At 40.7% G+C, this 18,538-nt stretch overlaps 1 protein-coding gene across 18 annotated transcripts in view; it reads left to right on the top strand.

Moving 5' to 3' along the window:
- The window catches only part of TNS3 (tensin 3), a 224,864-nt gene that overhangs the window by 133,731 nt on the left and 72,595 nt on the right, over positions 1–18,538 (top strand). For all 18 annotated transcript variants that reach the window (XM_040683154.2, XM_015275852.4, XM_015275851.4 and 15 more), the window contains 3 exons: positions 598–727; positions 1,695–1,760; positions 6,240–6,344. In XM_040683154.2, the coding sequence (XP_040539088.1) occupies positions 598–727; positions 1,695–1,760; positions 6,240–6,344 (301 nt within the window). The remainder of the gene's footprint in view (positions 1–597; positions 728–1,694; positions 1,761–6,239; positions 6,345–18,538) is intronic.

Here is an 18,538-nt window from a genome sequence, read left to right as displayed (position 1 = left end):
TTAAAGAGTAGTGTTATTTTGTTCATTTTTAGCCACTCAAATTCCTATTAGATGTGATTTTTCAGAGTTCTGTCTTTTTCTAGCCTGGGTATCAAGACTATGTACTACTTCAAACAATAACATTAAAAAAGATCTTATCATCACTAGAGTAGGTTTAAAAAAATGTCCTAGTATAGATGTAATCAGCTTGTATGACTTCTGAGAAAGCTTCTATAAAATCTGTGCATTTTTTAGGTATTTTGAAATGGTTGTGCTGTAATCTAGTTGTATGCTAATTTGATGGGTGCCACGAAGATGTATGGATATGAGTCAGCATTCCAGCAAAGTAATGGCAAATGTTGTGATTCTGAATCATAATCTACTGATTGGTGACTTATAGTGATAAAAATAGTAATTTTTTGTTATATATCCAGAACTATCTTGTCTTGGACCTGTGTAATTTTGAAGTATTGAATAAAGCATACCCTGCTTGTTGCAACGTTGGTGGTATCTGCAGTAAAATTCATTGTGTCTGGTTAGTTTGAGATCTAAGGCATACACACAAATTTGATCTAATTTTTGAAAATTCTATAATAACGTGTTTCTTTCTCTTTCTAGCTGAAGTGTTATCATAAAAAATACCGATCAGCTACTCGTGATGTGATTTTTCGCCTTCAGTTTCATACTGGAGCTATTCAAGGATATGGGTTGGTGTTTGGTAAAGAGGATTTAGACAGTGCCAATAAAGGTACTTGCCTTCTGTGGTTGCTTTGATAAGTATGTGGAATAAGTGCATGTGTATGTCTGTGCATTTGATGGTAATCTTCAAGATCTGTTTTTGGGATTCTTTTTTTCTATCCTTTTATTTAGGGGGAGGGACATTGCTTTGTTTTGGTTAAACTCGTAGCACTGTAACACAGGCAAAACTCCAATGAGAACAGAAGTTCTTCGTGTGAGTTAAGTTGTCAAAATAATTTGTTACTACTTCATTGCCCTTCACTGACCCTCTCATGTTTTTATCAACAACAGACAAGTTTAAAACAGTGAGTCCATTAGACACCATTGCAGTATTAATACACGATCGTGTTTTTTGGTGAAGGTAATGGTCAGAAAGTCTGATGCTGGTTTTGTGACCTAGCGTGTTTGAATATGGTGCTCTTCTTTTATTCTTCTGAATGAGTATCCAAAAATGGAGGCAAAATTTTTTTGAAATATTTGAAAATGTTTCAAGTTACTCTTTGTATTTTCCAAAGGGTTACTTTAATTTTGTTTTATATTGATACGAAGGATTGCAACTCTGCTACCCTATGTTACTAACAGACTAAAACCAAATATGTTTTCCTGCCACATGTGCTTATAAGAAAGCTTTATGTTCAAGTATAGTGATTTTGTAAATATACAGAACTATTTTAGTTTTCTCCTGAGTATATATTCTTTTAACAGACACAGACACCCACATCTTTTTAGGGGGAAGTTTGGGAACTGTTCATCTTTTCTGTTTTTGACTATTCTTAGAAGTAAACGAAGCTACAACTGACACTTAGTCTTTCCTGGAGAACGTAGGGAAAAGAATGTGCGTGTAGCTTTTTTAGTAGCAAATCACTAGATTCCAAGTAAGAAGGGAAGTGTTACAAGGGTATATGTATTAGTAGCTATAGAGAATTCTGATCTGAAAATTTGGAATAGCTTGTTGAAGTATTAACCTTTATTTTCAGATGAACGTTTCCCTGATAATGGCAAAGTGGAATTAGTGTTTTCAGGAACTCCAGAGAAAGTTCAAGGTGAGTACATAGGAGGAAAAAATCTTGGAAACAAACCACATTGAGAAGTATACTTATAAAACCTAAAAAACAACCTTTTTCCTCCCTTGTTCTACTTCTCTTGTAGAAGGTCTGAAATTCAACTTTCATATTAAAATATGTAATATAGTTATTGGTTTGAATGTGAATAATTTAATGGACACACTGCATAAGAGTCAACAGACATAGTTTTAAGAGTATACCAGAAGTGCTGTTAATGACCAGTAGAAAACATTTTTTACGTCTGTGTAAATCATGTCTGGTATATATAGCTTGGCCCAGTGTAAGTGACGGCAGTGGTGCTTCCCATAACCTTTGTGGATGTTACAACTGATTATATTTGTTGAAGTGGTGAAGTTTTGACTCTCTTGATTTAGCACAAGGGAAGGTTGTTACACTTTTGTTGGAGATATTCTTTATGTCTCGAGGGTATATTCTATTTTAATATGTCTAAGATCATAGATAATTACTGCCTGCAACAAGAACTTAAGATTATGCTTAATATTGCAGGTTATTTCTTCCAATGGATCTGTTCTTACACATTTTGTGTTGATTATGGATTCTGAATTAAAACTGAACTGAAAGTATTAAAACTGAAAGTATTCTGAACTGTTTGTCACATACATAATCTTGTGAATTGTATGTTTCCATTTTTTTTTCATTATTTTGGTCTCTTAAAAACTTGTGGTAGCAGCCAGTAAGAGGTTATGTTCTATTTAGCTGGACATGAAGATCTCACTTAGCTTTTCAGAAAGCTATTTAAGAAAAATGGCTTTATAAATAAACTTACATAGCTTGAGCTTAACATTTTTGGGTGGCAAATGCTTGAAGAATGACCGGTTGACATGTTTGAAAAAGGATCTAGATTTTTTCAGCTCTCCCTTAGAGGGCAAATCAGATCTGTGTTTTTTAGCAGCCTCCAAGTTGATTTAAAATAATTCGAAATCTGTTTTAATTGCTGTATATGGGGTTAAGTGTCTAGGATGAAGAATACACCTTTAAATATTTGTTTACGATTTCTGTAAATGACTGTTTCACATTTGAAAATATTGTAGTCTAAATGCAAGACATCTCAGGTCCATCTCCTGCTGAATCCAGGATCACCTGTGAAATCAGGAGAGATTGCCGTGGGATGTGTCTGGTCAAGTCTTGAAAGCCTCCAAGAATAGAGACTTCACAAGCTCTCTGTGCAGACTGTTCCAATGTCTGTCTGCCCTCAGAGTGAAATTATTTTCTCGTTATAAAGATAAAGAAACCGTAAACTTCTCTGGATTCAATTTATGTCTGTTCCTTCTTATCCTCCCACCTTGCATCCACCTGGCTCTGTTTCCTCAGTGGCATTTGGGTGCTGCTGTCAGGTCACCCCAAAACCATCTCATCTCCAGGCTGAAGAAGCACTGGTTCTTCTACCTGTCCTCACAGGGCAGTCCTGACTATCCCAGTAACCCTCCCTTGAATTTGCAACATTTTATTCATGTTTTTCTTATATCAATCCCCAAACAAACACAGTATGATTGAAAATGACCATCAGTGATACAGGCGTTAAGAAAGGATGCAGTTGCTAGGTAGTTCTAAATCTGTGTATGACAAATGTGGCTTTTTTTTTTTTTTCTGCCTGCGCATAGACACTCAGGACTATAATATTCTTTTCCTTATAATTTTAACTATCCTTGTTTTGAAAGTCTTACTGCTTATTTTGAACAATTTAGGACATGTTTCTCAAGACACAGCTGTAGAGTTGATAACTAAGGATTTCTTTATTTCCAGTCTATATAGAGAAACAAGGGCAGAAAACTTATTTAATCTGTGTCTGTATCAATCAATGTCAAAGCCAATACTGAGGTCTTGATGCTCATGCTTTGCTTTTGAATCCCTGGACCACACCTTAATTCCTTATGGCATACATTTAAAAGATGAATGCTATCTTATGTCTGGGAATAAAAATGAGGGTTGCTGATGAAAATTCTAAGTATGTTTGGAAGAGCATGCTTACATGAAGCCTGTTATCTGAATAAATTTGCAGTCTCAGGCTCTGCAGGGTTGCTGGAGGATGGAGGAGGCAACAGAGACACCTTGGAGGAACTGGCAGAGAAACAGGCTGGCAGTACTGAGCTTTCTCTATGCACCTTTAATGTTACATTTTTCTGGTATCAGCATGATGGTTTATAATAAAATCTTATTTTATCATTCCTTTATTGCCATTTCTTTATAGATATTGTGGTTTCAACCTGGGAAGAATACAGGGATGCTGTCTGGACATGCAGAGATGGGATCAGGAAAGCCAATGTGCAGATGGAACTGCACTTGGTGAGGGATGCAAAAAAAAAGAAGGAATTCTTTAGGTACATTGGTCAGAAGAGATGGGCCATAGAGGATGTACCCCCTCTGATAAATGAGAGAGAAGAACTGGCTACAACAGACATGGGGAAGGCTGAGGTACTCAGTGAGTTCTTTGCCTCAGTCTTCACTGGCAGCCAGGAGTTGCATCTCTCTCACATCTTTCAGTCTCACATCCTTGAACCTCCAGATGGGAAATGGGGAAGCAAACTGTAAGAACAGAGCAAGTCTAAGACTGCCTCATGAGACTTAATGTGTGCAAGTCTCTGAGGCCAGACAACATGCATTCCAGGATCCCAAGGGAGCTGGATGATGTGTTTACCAAGCTGCGCTCCATCATATTTGAAAAGTCATGGCTACCAGGTGAAGTCCCTGGTGACTGGAAAAAGGAAAACATCATTCCCATTTTTAAGAAGGAGAGAAAAGAAGACCTGGGGAACTACAGGACTGTTAGCCTTACATATATGACATCTGTACCTGTGAAGATCATGGAGCAAAAGCTCCTGGAGGAGATGTTAAGGCACACAAGGGATAGGCAGGTGGTCCCTGGAGACAGCCAACATGTCTTTGCCTAGGGCAAATCATGCCTGACCAATCTGGTGACCTTCTGTGATGGAGTGGTGACATCAGTGGACAACGGGAGGCTAACTGAGGTCATCAGCTTGGACTTCTGCAAGGTTTTTGACATTGTCCTGCACCACATCTTTATCTCTAAATTAGAGAGATGTGGGTTTGAAGGGTAGACTATTTGGTGAATAAGGAGGTGGTTGGAAGGTTACAGCCAGATGGCGGTGGTGAATGACTCTGTCATGAGGCCAGTCATGAGTGGTGTCCCTCAGAGTTCTATCTTCAGACCAGTGCTGTTAAATATCTTTATCAGTGACATGGATGATGGGATTCAGTGCACCCTCATCGAATTTGCTGATGACACCAAGCTGTGTGGTGCAGTTGATATGGCAGAAGGATGGAATGCCAGCCAAAGCGACCTGGACAAACTTGAAAGGTGGGACCATGTAAACCTGATGAGGTTCAACAAAGTCGATTGCACGGTGTTGCACTTGCGTCAGGGCAATCCCAGATATTTAAACATACTGGAAGAAGAACTCATTGAGAGTAGCCCTGCTGAGAAGTACTTAGGGGTCTTCGTAAATGAAAAACTTAACATGAGCCAGCTACGTACACTAGCAGCCCAGAAGGCCAGCAGTATCCTAGGCTGCATCAAAAGAGGGATAGCCAGAAGGACAAAGGAAGTGATTTTTACTCTTTCTCTGCCCTTATGAGGCTCTATATGGAGTACTGTGTCTGGGTCTGGGGTCCCCAGCAGAGGAAAAATGTGGAACTTTTGGTGCAGGTTCAGAGGAAGTCCACAAAGATTATCAGAAGACTGGAACACGTCATGTATGAAGACTGGCTGAGGGAGCTTGGCTTGTTCGGTCTGGAGAAGTCTCTGGGGACACCTCATTTCATCCTTCCAGTGTTAAAAGGGAGATTATAAACAGGAGGGAAGACAACTTTTTAAATGGATAGATAGTGATAGGACAAGTGGAGGTGGTTTTAAACTGAAGCATGGAAGACGTAGATTAGTTGTCAAAGGAAAGTTTTTCACTGGGAGCGTGTTGAGGTGCTGGAGTAGGCTGCCCAGAGAGGTTGAGGCTGTCCTGTCCCTGGAGGCGTTCAAGAACAGGCTGGTTGGGGCCCTGGGCAACTTGATCTAGTGCTTTATCTTGTAGTTGGCAACCCTGCCTGTGGCAGGGGAGTTGGAACTTAATGAACTTTGAAGTCCCTTCTAACTCAAGCCATTCTATGATTCATCTTACAAGCTGTTTGTTCCATTGTGTCTGTCTGTGTAGAGCTGGGTGGACCATCTGCATTGTGTTCAAGAGCTGATACGAGTTATCAGAGTTCCATCATAAACAAGAAGTTCGGGACAAAATTCTGTGCATGTTCTTTCTTCTATTAAATACAAATAAAGGTTTTTTAGTTGGTTTATATAATCTTTCTTCCCCTGTTGCTGTTTCTTAGATTTAAGTATATGGTATTGTAGTTGTGGGAACAAAGTTCTAACAGTGTTGTATATATGATTTCAAAGATGACTTTTGTCTCAAACAGATGTTAATTTTTTAGGATGTGAACACCTTCAGAATGATCATGGAGTGGTAGTTGATCACAATACCTCAGACCCGCTAATACGCTGGGACTCCTATGAAAATATGAGCTCTGATGGAGAAGGTGAGTAATTTTGTCTTAACAGCAAATAAAATCCTTTGGCAATTGTGCAAGAGTTTTTAAAAGGAAGGAAAGAAAACTAATTTGCTTGAATCTAGTGGTGCTTCGCTGATGTGAGGAGATGGCTGTCTGCCACTGTCTATTACACTCTAGCAGCTATATGAAAAGAGATGGTGTCTGCAGGACTGTTTCTCCCACATTTTCTCACTCCTGTCTCCCAGCTGATGTTGTACAGCTGTATTTCCCTTTCCTAAATCTGCTTTCCTGGAGGCACTACCAGCCTCGCTCATGGCTCAACTCTGGCCAGCAGCAGGTCCCTTTAGCAGCTGGCTGGAGCTGGCTCTGATTTGACTTGGGGCAGCTTCTGGACACTTCTCAGTGATGCCATGCCATCTCTACCAAAGCATTCCCACATAAGCCCAATGCTGGGATTCACAATGTCACACCTGGATCTGTATGTGCAACCCCAACATTGTTGCAAGTGAAAATGGGAGAGAAGGTATCCAGGCAACCTGGTTTGTATCAGAAATAGTGCAGCCAGCAGGAGCAGGGAAGTGATTGATCATCCGTACTCAGCATTGGTGAAGCCACACCTTGAGTACTGTGTTCAGTTTTGGGCCCCTTACGACAAGAAAAACATTGAGGCCCTGGAGCATGTCCAGAGAAGGGCAACAAGCTGATGAGGGCTCTGGAGCACAAGCCTTATGAGGAGCAGCTGAGGGAAGTGGAGTTGTTTAGTCCGGAGAAGAGGAGGCTTGGGGATGACCTTATCACTCTCTACAACTGCCTGAAGGGAGGTTGTGGAGAGGTGGGGGTCAACCTCTTCCCCCTCATAACTAGCAACGGAACAAGAGGGAAAGGCCTCAAGCTGTGCCAGGGGAGATTCAGGATGGACGTTAGGAAAAATATCTTGTCCAAAAGAGTGGTTAGGCACTGGAACGGGCTGCCCAAGGAGGTGGTTGAGTCACAGTCCCTGGAGGCGTTCAAGAAATGTTTAGATATGTACTAAGTTTAGACATAGTTTAGTGGAGAAATACTAGTGACAGGTGGATGATTTGACTGGATGGTCTTGGAGGTCTTATCCAATCTTGGTGATTCTATGATTCTGTCTATGACCAGGTGACTCACCTGGTGGATGAGGGAAAGACTGTGAATGTAGTCTGTCTAAACTTTAGTAAAGTCTTTGTCTCCCCAGTATTCTCCTGAAGAAGCTGGCAACCCATGGCTTTAACAGGTATACTCTTCTTTGGGTTAAAAACTGGCTGGTGGTGGTGAATAGAGTTAAATCTAGTTGGTGACTGGTCACCCAGGGTCAGTACTGGGGCCAGTCCTGTTTAATAACTTTCTTGATGATCTGGATGAGAGAATTGAATAAAGCCTAAGTTTGCAGATGATACTAAGTTGGAAGTAAGTATTGATATACCTGAGAGTTGGAAGGTTCTACAGAGGGATCTAGTTTGACTGGATCAGTGGGCTGGGGGCCAGTTTTATGAGGTTCCACAAGACTAATCGTTCCAGTTAGAAATCATCTATTGTCTTCATAACTCTCTAAAAATGGATTAGATGATTGCCAGATGGATGTTTATGAACCATGTATTCTTCCTGTAGGCTTGGACAGATTTAAAGAATCAGGGCCTACTTAGATTACAACCTGAGAATTGCACTAAATGCCATTTAAGCTCTAAATTCAACTATGGTGTGAATGTGGTAAATATGAAGGTGTAAGCTGACGGAGGTTCACAATGTTGATTCATGCTTTTCCCCCCCAAACTTTTGATCATTTTTTTATGATTCATTCACTCACATGACTCTTCTCTGCTCATTCTTGCTGTGACTGTGCAGAGTACCACTCAATATATCTAGAACAATAAAATTACAGCAGCATAGTAGTCTGTCTGTATTAATCATTTACAAATAAACTCTCCAGAAGACAAGTTAATTGGTGCAGAGCTCATGTTAGCTGATCCAGGTTTCTTCTGGTACTCTAGCTAGCAAAGGTGTCAGTGCTAACAAAACATAAGTTGCAACTTCGGTGAGAGTTTTGTATGTGTTTTTGTTTCTTTCCACATCTTTACAGTAGATGTTGGAAGTTTTCAGAAGTTTCTCATCAACTAACTAGCCACCCAAGAGGTGAGAGCCAGTTCTTTGGTTCTCAGAAAGTACTATCTGCATAGAGCTGCATAGCTTGTGTGCATAATTTATGCCTTTTATCAGACTCCTGACTAGTTTAATGTGCAGCCATATATGGATTTGTAAGAACAGCACCACTCAAACAGAGAAGTGTGTGCTTGTTCAATTAGGTTTGAACTTAACTTCTAACTCTTTCATAAATAATGAATGGGTAAATACATTTTCTGAATGTGAGAGCTACCTTTATGCTTTGTTCAAGTGAGAAGTCCTTAAAGCATTGACAGTCCCTGTGACAGAAAGTAAGCGTTGTCTACCATCATGGCTGTCTTCTGGTGATCTATGCATATGTGTATGATGAAATGCATATGATGTATGCAGAAACTTGTTGGCTGCTATATTGCAAGATACAGCTGTTATTAAAGGAGTAACTAACAGCCTTCTTCCTATTAGTATGAGCTGATTTGTTCCAGAGACAGATAAGGAGTCAATATTGTTGGAATTTGAGAGCTTGGGAGCAGGAGCCATTACATAAAACTAGGTATGATCACTGCAGGACTTCTTGAAAGTTTCTCTCCTGAGAACTCCAATAATATGATATTTTGAAGATGTCAACGATGAGTGGCTGACCTGATTGTCCAGTACAGAACAATGCTTTCTAAAGGCTGCTGCTTTTAGGGAATAGACATCAAAAGCAGGCAATTGTAAGTGCGTGGCTATATGATTTGAAATTGAAACTCAGCTTCATTTAGGCGTTCAAACAGGCTCAGAAAAGAACCACTGTAAGGTAGTGATTTGTACCTTTTCAGCTGAGGCATTTCTACTCCTCCTTGCCTCTAGAAGTTCAGATTTCATTGAGCCTGATTATCCCCTCCAGCTCCTCCCCTGTGTTTACATTCTCATTTTCTTTTTCTGGCTGTTACAAGTCTCTTCATTAACAAGACTAGGAGCAGGAACCAGCAGCTGCACCTTGAACAGCAGGAATAGAGACATTAATAGAGATTAAAAAAAAAAAATACAGATCTCCTGTAATGTTTCCTCCTTCAGCATGAGGACTGACAGTGTGCATAGATTTGTATACTTGCAGCCTTCTTTTTACACAGATGGAACAGGATGAAAACAGCTTTTGCTGAGGGGGAAAAAAGAACAGGGGCTGGGTTTTACATTCAACTGAAGTACTGAGTGCATAAGGCCTTGGCAATGCCAATACTTAACAAGGCACACAAAAAAAATTTACTTTGCTAGTATGTTTCCTAACTTTCATCAAAAGTATTGATAAGCGTTGCCTGTCCATGTGCTTCACATTTGTAACATCACTTTGTAGGGAAAAACATGAAGTAAAGGAAAGGTGGAAAGTCTTAGTGTGGAGGTGTTCCAAAATTATGGTGGAGCAAGAAATAATATATAAAGCTAAGGCATTTTGAAATCTGAGAGGAAGTACTTAAATATCTTGTATTTGAATATTATACTATTTTATTAGTTTGTCCTGGTGTTATGAGAAAAGTATCATAGAACAGATTGGGCTGGAAGTGACATCAAGTTCCAACCCCTCTACCTTAGGCAGGACGCAACTCCCAGGTTGCCTAAAGCATCATCTCTGGAGGTGTTCAAGGCCAGACTGGGCTAGGCCCCATCCAAACTGGCCTTGAACACTACTCAGAATGGAACATCCACAGCTTGTGAGCAAACAGCTCCAGTTCCTCACCATTCTCATAGTAAAGAATCTCTTCTTAACGTTTAATCTAAAACTATTTTCTTTTGGCTTTTAACCCTTAACACTTGTTCTGTCACAGTGCTCCCTGATAGAAGAGCTCTCCAGCTTTTCTGTAGGCTCCCTGTAGGCACTGTAAGACCACTGGAAAGTCTCTATGGAGCCATCTCTTCTTCAGGCTAAATAACCCCAGCTTTCTTGGTTTTTCATTCAAGGAGAGGCTGAGGAAAAAAAACAAACAAACAAAAAAAACCACATACACAAGGGCTGTTCCAAAAGTAGTGCCTCCTATTTTGTCAGCCCACAGTGTTAGAGGTTGACAGTATAGTAGTAAAGCCTGAACCTTCCTGCTGATATCCCATTAACTTTGTTGCTGTGCAACAGATGGCAGCAGAGGGGCAGCCTGACAAAATTGTGCCTGACATGGAAGTACCTGTGAAGCAAATTTGTCATTTAATTCCTCCCTGTGGAAAAAATTGCACCTACTGACATTCACTGACACTGAATGTTTAAGGAGACCAAACAGCAGATGTGAGCACAGTGAGGCAGGAGGTGGTGCATTTCAGCAGCAGCAATAGTGAGAGGGGGTCACCCCTGCTACTGCAGATTTTTACAAGCACAAGAGCCTGCATGCTATGCATCACTAGTGAAAATGCATAGCTAATGGTGGCAACTACATTAAAAAATAGCATTTTGTAGCTGAGGATATGCCCTATCAAATCGTGTTATTGTGCTCTTTGCATCTCTTGTAGTTTCCTTGGGCATAAATAGGATGCATGACTTTCAGGGCAACCTACATGTATGCATTATACATAGCATATATAGCTTATTATATATTTATGTATTTTAATATTTTTACATAAATCTAAATCTTACGGTCCTCGTGACTGTGTCTTCTCTTCTTTTCTTCAAGAAGGATATCATTGAACTCTTGGAAATATTTAAAATGGAAGCAACCATAACAAATATAACTCACATCTAAGTATGCTCTAGCTTACTCTGGTTCAGAAACATACCTTTTCAAGTTCTAGCATAAAAATCAGAAGTAGCACCTGTTAGACTTACTGTGCTTGTGACTGGTGTAACTTCTGCTTGGGGAGCTGTTTCTTTGAAAAATTGCCTTAGGGACTTTGAAGCTCAGAAGTGCACCAGACGTTCAGATATGGATGCTTAAGTAGAAGTTCTAGATCCCATGCTTTACTGGCTGCATTTTCTTTGCACACTTTAAATGCCTGTTTTAGATATCTCAGTGCTCACTTTAATGGTTAATGTACGACTGTGAAAGCTGCTAAATTGTTTGCTTGTTATTCAAGTTGAGTTCTTAGTTCTCTCATGTATAGATGCTTCCAATTTAGATAATCTAAATTTATTAAAAAAATATAGGATGTATAAAATATTTCAAACTTTTTGCTTCTTTCATAAGTTCTTAATATCTAGTATACCTAGCTTTATTGTTTTGCTTATTAACGTAGTTAGGCTGATGTCAAATAAGGTACTGCTCATGTCCACAGCTGTTCAGGCTTTTTTTAACTTGCTGGCAGTTTTACGGTAACAGAGTTAAACTCTAAATGCCACAAAACCTAGCTGCCAGTTTTCTGGTGGTGAAAAACATTACAGAGATAATAGTGTTCAGATACCATCCTTTCCATCATGGTGTTCAGTACTCCTTGCCCTGGGCCTGTGTAATAAGCACACATAGTAATTGGCTCCTCTGTAGGGAAGGCTAAACAGCTCACAATCATTGACTGCTTGTTCAAAGTGGCTTTTTTCAACCTAGAGGGAATTTCAGATCATGAGTTTTTTTTTTTTTTTTTTTTTTAGCAGGAACCATACCATAGCAAAATCATGGTTTCTGTTGTTGATGTTCCCTTTTCTAAAAGAAATGACATAATTTAGTTACTGGAAAGCTGAATTTCAGCTTTCTTCATCCATTTTTCTTCAGAATGGAATCAAAATGGTTCATAATCAGTGTAATGCTATAATGAGATGGAAAACACAGCAGTGACAGTGGGGTTGCAGAGTTCCAAGCTGTAGCAAGTGAGGATAAGTCCAAGTGCAGCCACTGTGGATACAAACAAACAAACACCTGCTTACCTTCACAAGGTCACAGACAGGTAGGGATCTCCAGCAAGATACCCTTGCTTCCACTGCCAACCCTTAAATGGGGTCATGGAGGGGGTGGATCCTGGCTCCACCCCTTCCAGTCACTCAGGTGCATTGCATGCACCTGAGCTCTCCTGGGTTGGCCCTGCCTACCCACCAGGTGCTCAATCATTGTATTAGGCCATGACTTAGCATTTCCACTACAGTCAGAAAACCTCTAAATAGTTAGTGGGTGTTCAACATTCTGGATAACATGCAGACTAAATTTGGGAATTTTGTATCAGTGGAGGAAGTACTGGGCAGAATTATCTCTAAAACTTACAGAGCATAAATGTATGTCACACTTAGGTAAATAGATAGTCTGCTGGCAGTCTGACTGTCATCTTGTCTGAACTCTCGTTCCTGTGGATGATCCTGCTTGGATGGCACTGTGTGATGATATCAGGAGGACTAATGAAAGCAAATACAGAAGGGTTTTTCATTGCTCCCCTTTGTTCTCTGATTGTCCTTGAGAAGATAAAAGATTTTATATATAACATTTCAGTATAGGGAACTAAATTCACATGGTAGGGTTTTTCATCTCGTGTGATGAAACATGGCTGACTAGCATGTCTAAAGGATTTACAGTACTGTGCTTAGCTTTGGACAACTGGATAGACAGGAAGATTTGTTGAAGGAGTACTAGTATTGCCTTTACGTTACCACCGTCCAGTGCAAATCCGCTACCCTCTTCAACTCTGTTTTGTGTTAGGATACCCATCTACTCAAATGAAAGCAGTGTTATATATTGTTTTCTTTTCTGGATTTTAAATTCAAGCCTAACAGAGAAGAAAGTATCATCTAGTAGTTAATTTTACATGGTGGCTTGTGTACTGGTTTAATTTTTACACTTCATTATGGTAACTGCATTAAATAATTCTCTATGAAAGTTTTTCTGTCCTTTCACATTGAAACTCCAAGTGTACTTCATTTTCTTAGCAGCAGTGAGAGCTTACGAAAAATCAAGCATGAAAGGGATTGAGAAACTCTCAATCGACTGTCTTTTCCTTAGGTATGGCATTTTTTTCATAAATATTCTTTCAAAATTTCTGTACTCAGGCGTTTGAGCTCATGCACAGCAGCTCATTTTGCTGTGGAATTTACACATTATACATCATAAACTTCAGCAAACATCTTCATTCATCTGTAGAGAAATGCTATTGCATGGAGAATTGCTTTTTTAATTTTTCTTATCCTGATAATTTGTTCATTAAAGGAGTATTTTTGATCCTTTGCTTGTATTGATTTCAGTATCAACAACAGACAAGTCATAGTATCTAATCATTAAAAATAAAAAAAAATGTTCTTTAACTATTAACAAAAATTTATTAAACTTATCACTTACTTTCCAGCATATAAGTATTTTGACAGATGGAAACTTGGAATTGTGTCATGTGCCAAAGGCTTTTCCAACTGGTCCACTTCTCTTGCTGTTACAAAACAATCAGTTAATTATCACTGTGGGTGTAATTTCTAATTAGTGCTTTTTCTAAAATGTCACTACCTACAGAAAAGTTTTCCTAGCTCTTACTTTTAGATAAAATATGCTTTTTGACTTCAGTGCCATTTCAAGTATGTTGTTGCTGAAATGCATTAGGTTCTCTGTGAATCTTTTGATTCTGGGATTGCCACGGATGTAGATGAAGCTCTTGGTTACATTTGACAAAACTCTGTCTGTTCTTAAATTGTAATGGTCTATTTTTCTTTTTATCGAACAATTCCCAGACTATGGGTAAGTGAGTTCCTAGGTGATTTCTGCAAAATATAAACGTTCTTGTAAATAAACATTAAAAATGCTTTGAAAGTAGAACCACTCATTTTACTTTCTTACTTTACTGTGCTTGGGGCATAGTAGAAATATTTAATCTTAAATGTTTTTCTAAGAAACAGAATTGTGTTCATTTTCATCATAAAATCATAGAATTATTTGGATTGGAATGGATCTTTAAAGATCATCTAGTCTAGCTCCCTTGTAGTGAACAGGGACATTTACTGCTAGGTAGGTTGCTCAGAGTCTGGTCCAGCCTGACCTTGAATGTCTCCAGGAGCAGGTCATCCGCCACCTCTCTCTGGGCAAACTGTTCCAGTCCTTCACAGCCCTTATCATAAAAAACATATTTCTTACATCCAATCTAAATCTCCCTTCTTTTAGTTTGAAACCATTCTCCGTTGTCCTATCACAACGGACCTTGCTAAGGAGTCTGCTTCCTTCTTTTCTGTAGTCCCCCTTTATATAATGAAAGGCCACACTCAGGTCTCCCCAGAGCCTTTTCTTTTTCAGGCTGAACACCCTCAGCTCCTCACAGCCTGTCCTCATGGGAGGAGGTGTTCCATCCCTTGGATCATTTTTGTAATCCTCTGGATGTGCTTCAACAAGTTCATGCCTCTCCTTTGGTAAGGACTTCACATTTGGACGCATTATGCCACATAAGGTCTCAAAAGTGCAGAGAAGAGGAGCAGAATCACTTCCCTCATCCTGCTGACTGTGCTTGTTTTGAAGGATGCGTTTGGCTTTCTGAGCTGTAAGGGCATGTTGCTGGCTCATGTCCAGCTTACCATCCAGCAGTACCCCCAAATTCTTTTTGCAGGCCTGTGCTCGATCTTTTCATCCCCCAGCTTGTACACACTGCGGGGCTGCCATGACCCAGGTGCCAGACCTTGCATGTGGATATTCTGAACTTCATGAGGCTCTTCTGGACCCACTGTTTGAGCCTGTCTAGGTCTCTTGGGATGCCATCCCATCTCTCAGGCTGTGGGGGACCGTGTCAAAGGCCTTACTGAAGTCCACATAGATGACATCAATATCTCTACCCTCCATTTCAGAACTTGTCCTTTATGAAGCCGTGCTAGTTGTCTGATATAGAATCATAGAGTTAGAATCGTAGAATCTTAGAGTTGAAAGGGATCTCTGAAAGCAAGCTGGTCCAACTCCCCTGCAATGAACAGAGACAGTCACAGCTAGATCAGGTTGCCCAGGGCCTTATCCAGCCTTGCCTTGAAAGTTTCCAAGGATGGGGCATCCACCACATCTCTGGGCAACTTGTTCCAGTGCCTCACCACTCTCACTGTAAAAGACTTTTTCATTATATTTAACCTAAATCTACTCTCTTTAACCTTGAAACCATTTCCTCTTGTTCTACCACAACAGACCTTGCTAGAGACTCTTGTCTGTCCCCTTCTTTCTTGTAACTTCCCTTCAGATATTGAAAAGCCACTATCAGGTCACTGTGGAGCCATCTGTTCTCCAGGTTGAATAGCCCCAGCTCTTTCAACCCCTCCTCGTAGTAGAGGTGTTTCATCCCTTGCATCATTTCTGTGGCCCTCCTCTGGAACCACTCCAACAAACAGGTTTGTTTCTCTCCTGTCCTGAGGATTCCACATCTGGATGCAGTACACTAGGTGAGGCCTGATCACCACATAGTAGAGGGTTAGGATCACCTCCCTCAACCTGCTGGCCATACTCCAGCTTGTATTGGTAAAGGAGGTTGCCTTGACCCAGGTGCACAACCTTGCATTTGGATTTGTTGAACCTGATGAGGCTCTCCTCATCCCACTGCTCAAGCCTGTCTAGGTCCCTCTGGATTGCATCCTGACCCTCTGGTGTGTCGACTGCACCCCACAACTTGGTGTCATCAGCAAACTTGCTGAGGGTGCACTTGATGTCACCGATGAAGATATTAATGAGTATACATCTCAGTACTGACCCCTGGGGGACACCACTCATCACTAATCTCCACCCAGACATTGAGCCATTGACCGGCACCCTCTGTACTCAACCCTGCAACCAGTTCTTCATTCACTGAACAGTCTACCCATCCAATTTGTATCGCTCCAGTTTGGAGGGAAGGATGTTGTGAGGTACTGCGGCATAGGCCTTACTGAAGTCCAGACAGATGACATTGGTGGCTCATCCTTCATTCACTGAGGCAGGCACACTATCATAGAAGGCCACCAGGTTGATCAAGCAGGATTTGCCCTTGGTGAAGCCATGCTCGTTCTCCCATATCACTTCCCTGTCTTCCATGTGCCTTAGCATAGCTTGCAGGAAGATCTGTTCCATGATCTTTCCCGGTACAGAGGTGAGACTGAGGGGTCGGTAGTTCCCAGGGTCACCTTTTCTGCCCTTCTTAAAAACGGTGTGATGTTGCCTTTTCTCCAGTCACCAGGGACTTTACCTGGTTGCCATGACTTTTCAAATGCAATTGAGAGTGGCTTGGTGATGACATCAGCTAATTCCCTCAGGACTCTGGGATGCATCTCATAGGGACCCATAGACTTGTGGGTGTTCAGGTTCCTCAGGTGGTCACAAACGTGGTTTTCGCTTACAGCGGGAGGGACATTGCCTCCCGAATCCCCTCCTACCAAACCAAATGTCTGAGGGCTGTGTGACAAGCAGTTATCAGAGAAGACCAAGGCAAAAAAAGAGTTATTAAGTACCTCAGCCTTCTCCTTCTCTGTTGTTACCGGCTTGCCTGTGTCACTCACTGGGGGAAGGGGAGGAAGGAGAGGTGGTGTGCCCTCCTGGACTTTCCTTTTCTGGCAGAGATGCCTGTAAGAAGCCTTTCTTGTTCTTGTTGGCATCCCTTGCCGACTTCAGCTCAAGCTGGGCCTTGGCTTTCCTGACCCCAACCCTACACAGATTGGCAGATTCCTTATGCTCTTTCCACAGTACCTGTCCCTGTTTCCACTGCCTGTGCATTTTCTTCTTGCTCTTGTTTGGTCAGCGGATCCTGTTTCAGCCATGCTTGTCTCTTGCTTTGTATTCCTGACTTGCTACACCTAGAGATGGTGTGCTTTTTCACCCTGATGAAACACTTCCTTAAGATTTACTAGCTCCTCTCTGCACCCTTTCCCATGAGGACAGTGTCCCAGAATGTTTTGTTGAGTAACTCTTTGAAGAGCTGGAAGTTAACATTCCTAAAATTTAGTGTCCTGATTTTACTCTTTGCCTACCTCATATCCCACAGGAGCATGAGCTCAATCATAGCATGGTCACTACAGCCTAGGCAGCCTCCCAGTTCTGATGTCACCAATCAGTTCATTTGCATTTGTGAGCAACAGGTCCAGTATTGCATCCCTCTGGTGGGGCCGTCTATTACTTGATTCAGAAAGCTGTCCTCAGTGCATTCCAGGAACCACCTGGATTGCCTACAGCTTGCCATGCCACTTTTCCAGCTGATGTCTGGGTCGTTGAAGTCCTCCAGCAGGATGAGTGCTTGTGATCACAGTGCCTCCTGTAGCTGGAGGTAGAACGCCTCCCTGTCTTCCATGTGTCTTAGCATAGCTTCCAAGATGATCTGTTCTTTGATCTTCTCTGACACAGAGGAGAGGATTACAGGTTGACAGTTGTTCTCATGGTTCTCATTTTCAAATTGAAAATGTCTTCAAATTACTTTTTTATATGTTAATTAAACATAAACATTGATGAAGTGTATGTTTTTTCTGGGAAACAAATTTTAATTCCCCATTTTGAATGTTTCATGTATGTTGTTGTTGCGTGTGTGTTTATTATTCCTGTTTGTATTAAAGTATGTTTAAAATATTACATATTTGGTAAAGCATGCAGGCAGTCCATACTGTGCAAAGGAGACAATCCTGTGGCAAAAAGTTTAGTTTGTAATTTGTGATGCTCTGACTACCTGCTGTGTGTTTCGTGTTCAATTCTTGTTTGTTTGTTTATTGAAAATAAATAAATAAATAAAGATGTATTTCACTGTAATGAGGAATGGTGGCTGCAGTGTGGAAGATTCAAGAATACATTATAGGTGGTTCTAGATGGTAGGAAGTGAGGAGGAGTTTGGAAGGATGTCACTTCTGGGATCAAATAACAACAGTCACTTCAGTGAAACCTTCCACTTGACTTCATTAGCCATTTAAGGAGATGAAACTTGATTCTCCCAGGTCTGTTCATAGCCAGTGTTACTGAAGTGTGATTAACTGTGCTTATGTAACTGGAAGCGGGAATTTGTTTGTTCTCAGCACTTACCCTTGATAAACCAAGTACTTGTATTTTCCTGTAAATTGCTTTATTTTCCAAGGGTTTTCTGAACAGAAAAGAATACTCTAGCCCATATTTATTATGAAGGTTACTCTTAAACTTTTAGTTGAGCATGTACGTCAGATAGCAGAAACAAAAGTTCTTCCCATCATTGATTAGGAAGGAATTATATTCTGATTTTTGAGATTATGGCCATGCTAGTTAAAATTAGAAACAAGA

The sequence above is a fragment of the Gallus gallus genome, chromosome 2 (assembly GCF_016699485.2).
Source record: "Gallus gallus isolate bGalGal1 chromosome 2, bGalGal1.mat.broiler.GRCg7b, whole genome shotgun sequence".
Taxonomy (NCBI): Eukaryota; Metazoa; Chordata; class Aves; order Galliformes; family Phasianidae; genus Gallus; species Gallus gallus.
The sequence above is the reverse complement of the archived record's forward strand: the minus strand, read 5'-3'. Positions and strand labels throughout refer to the sequence as shown.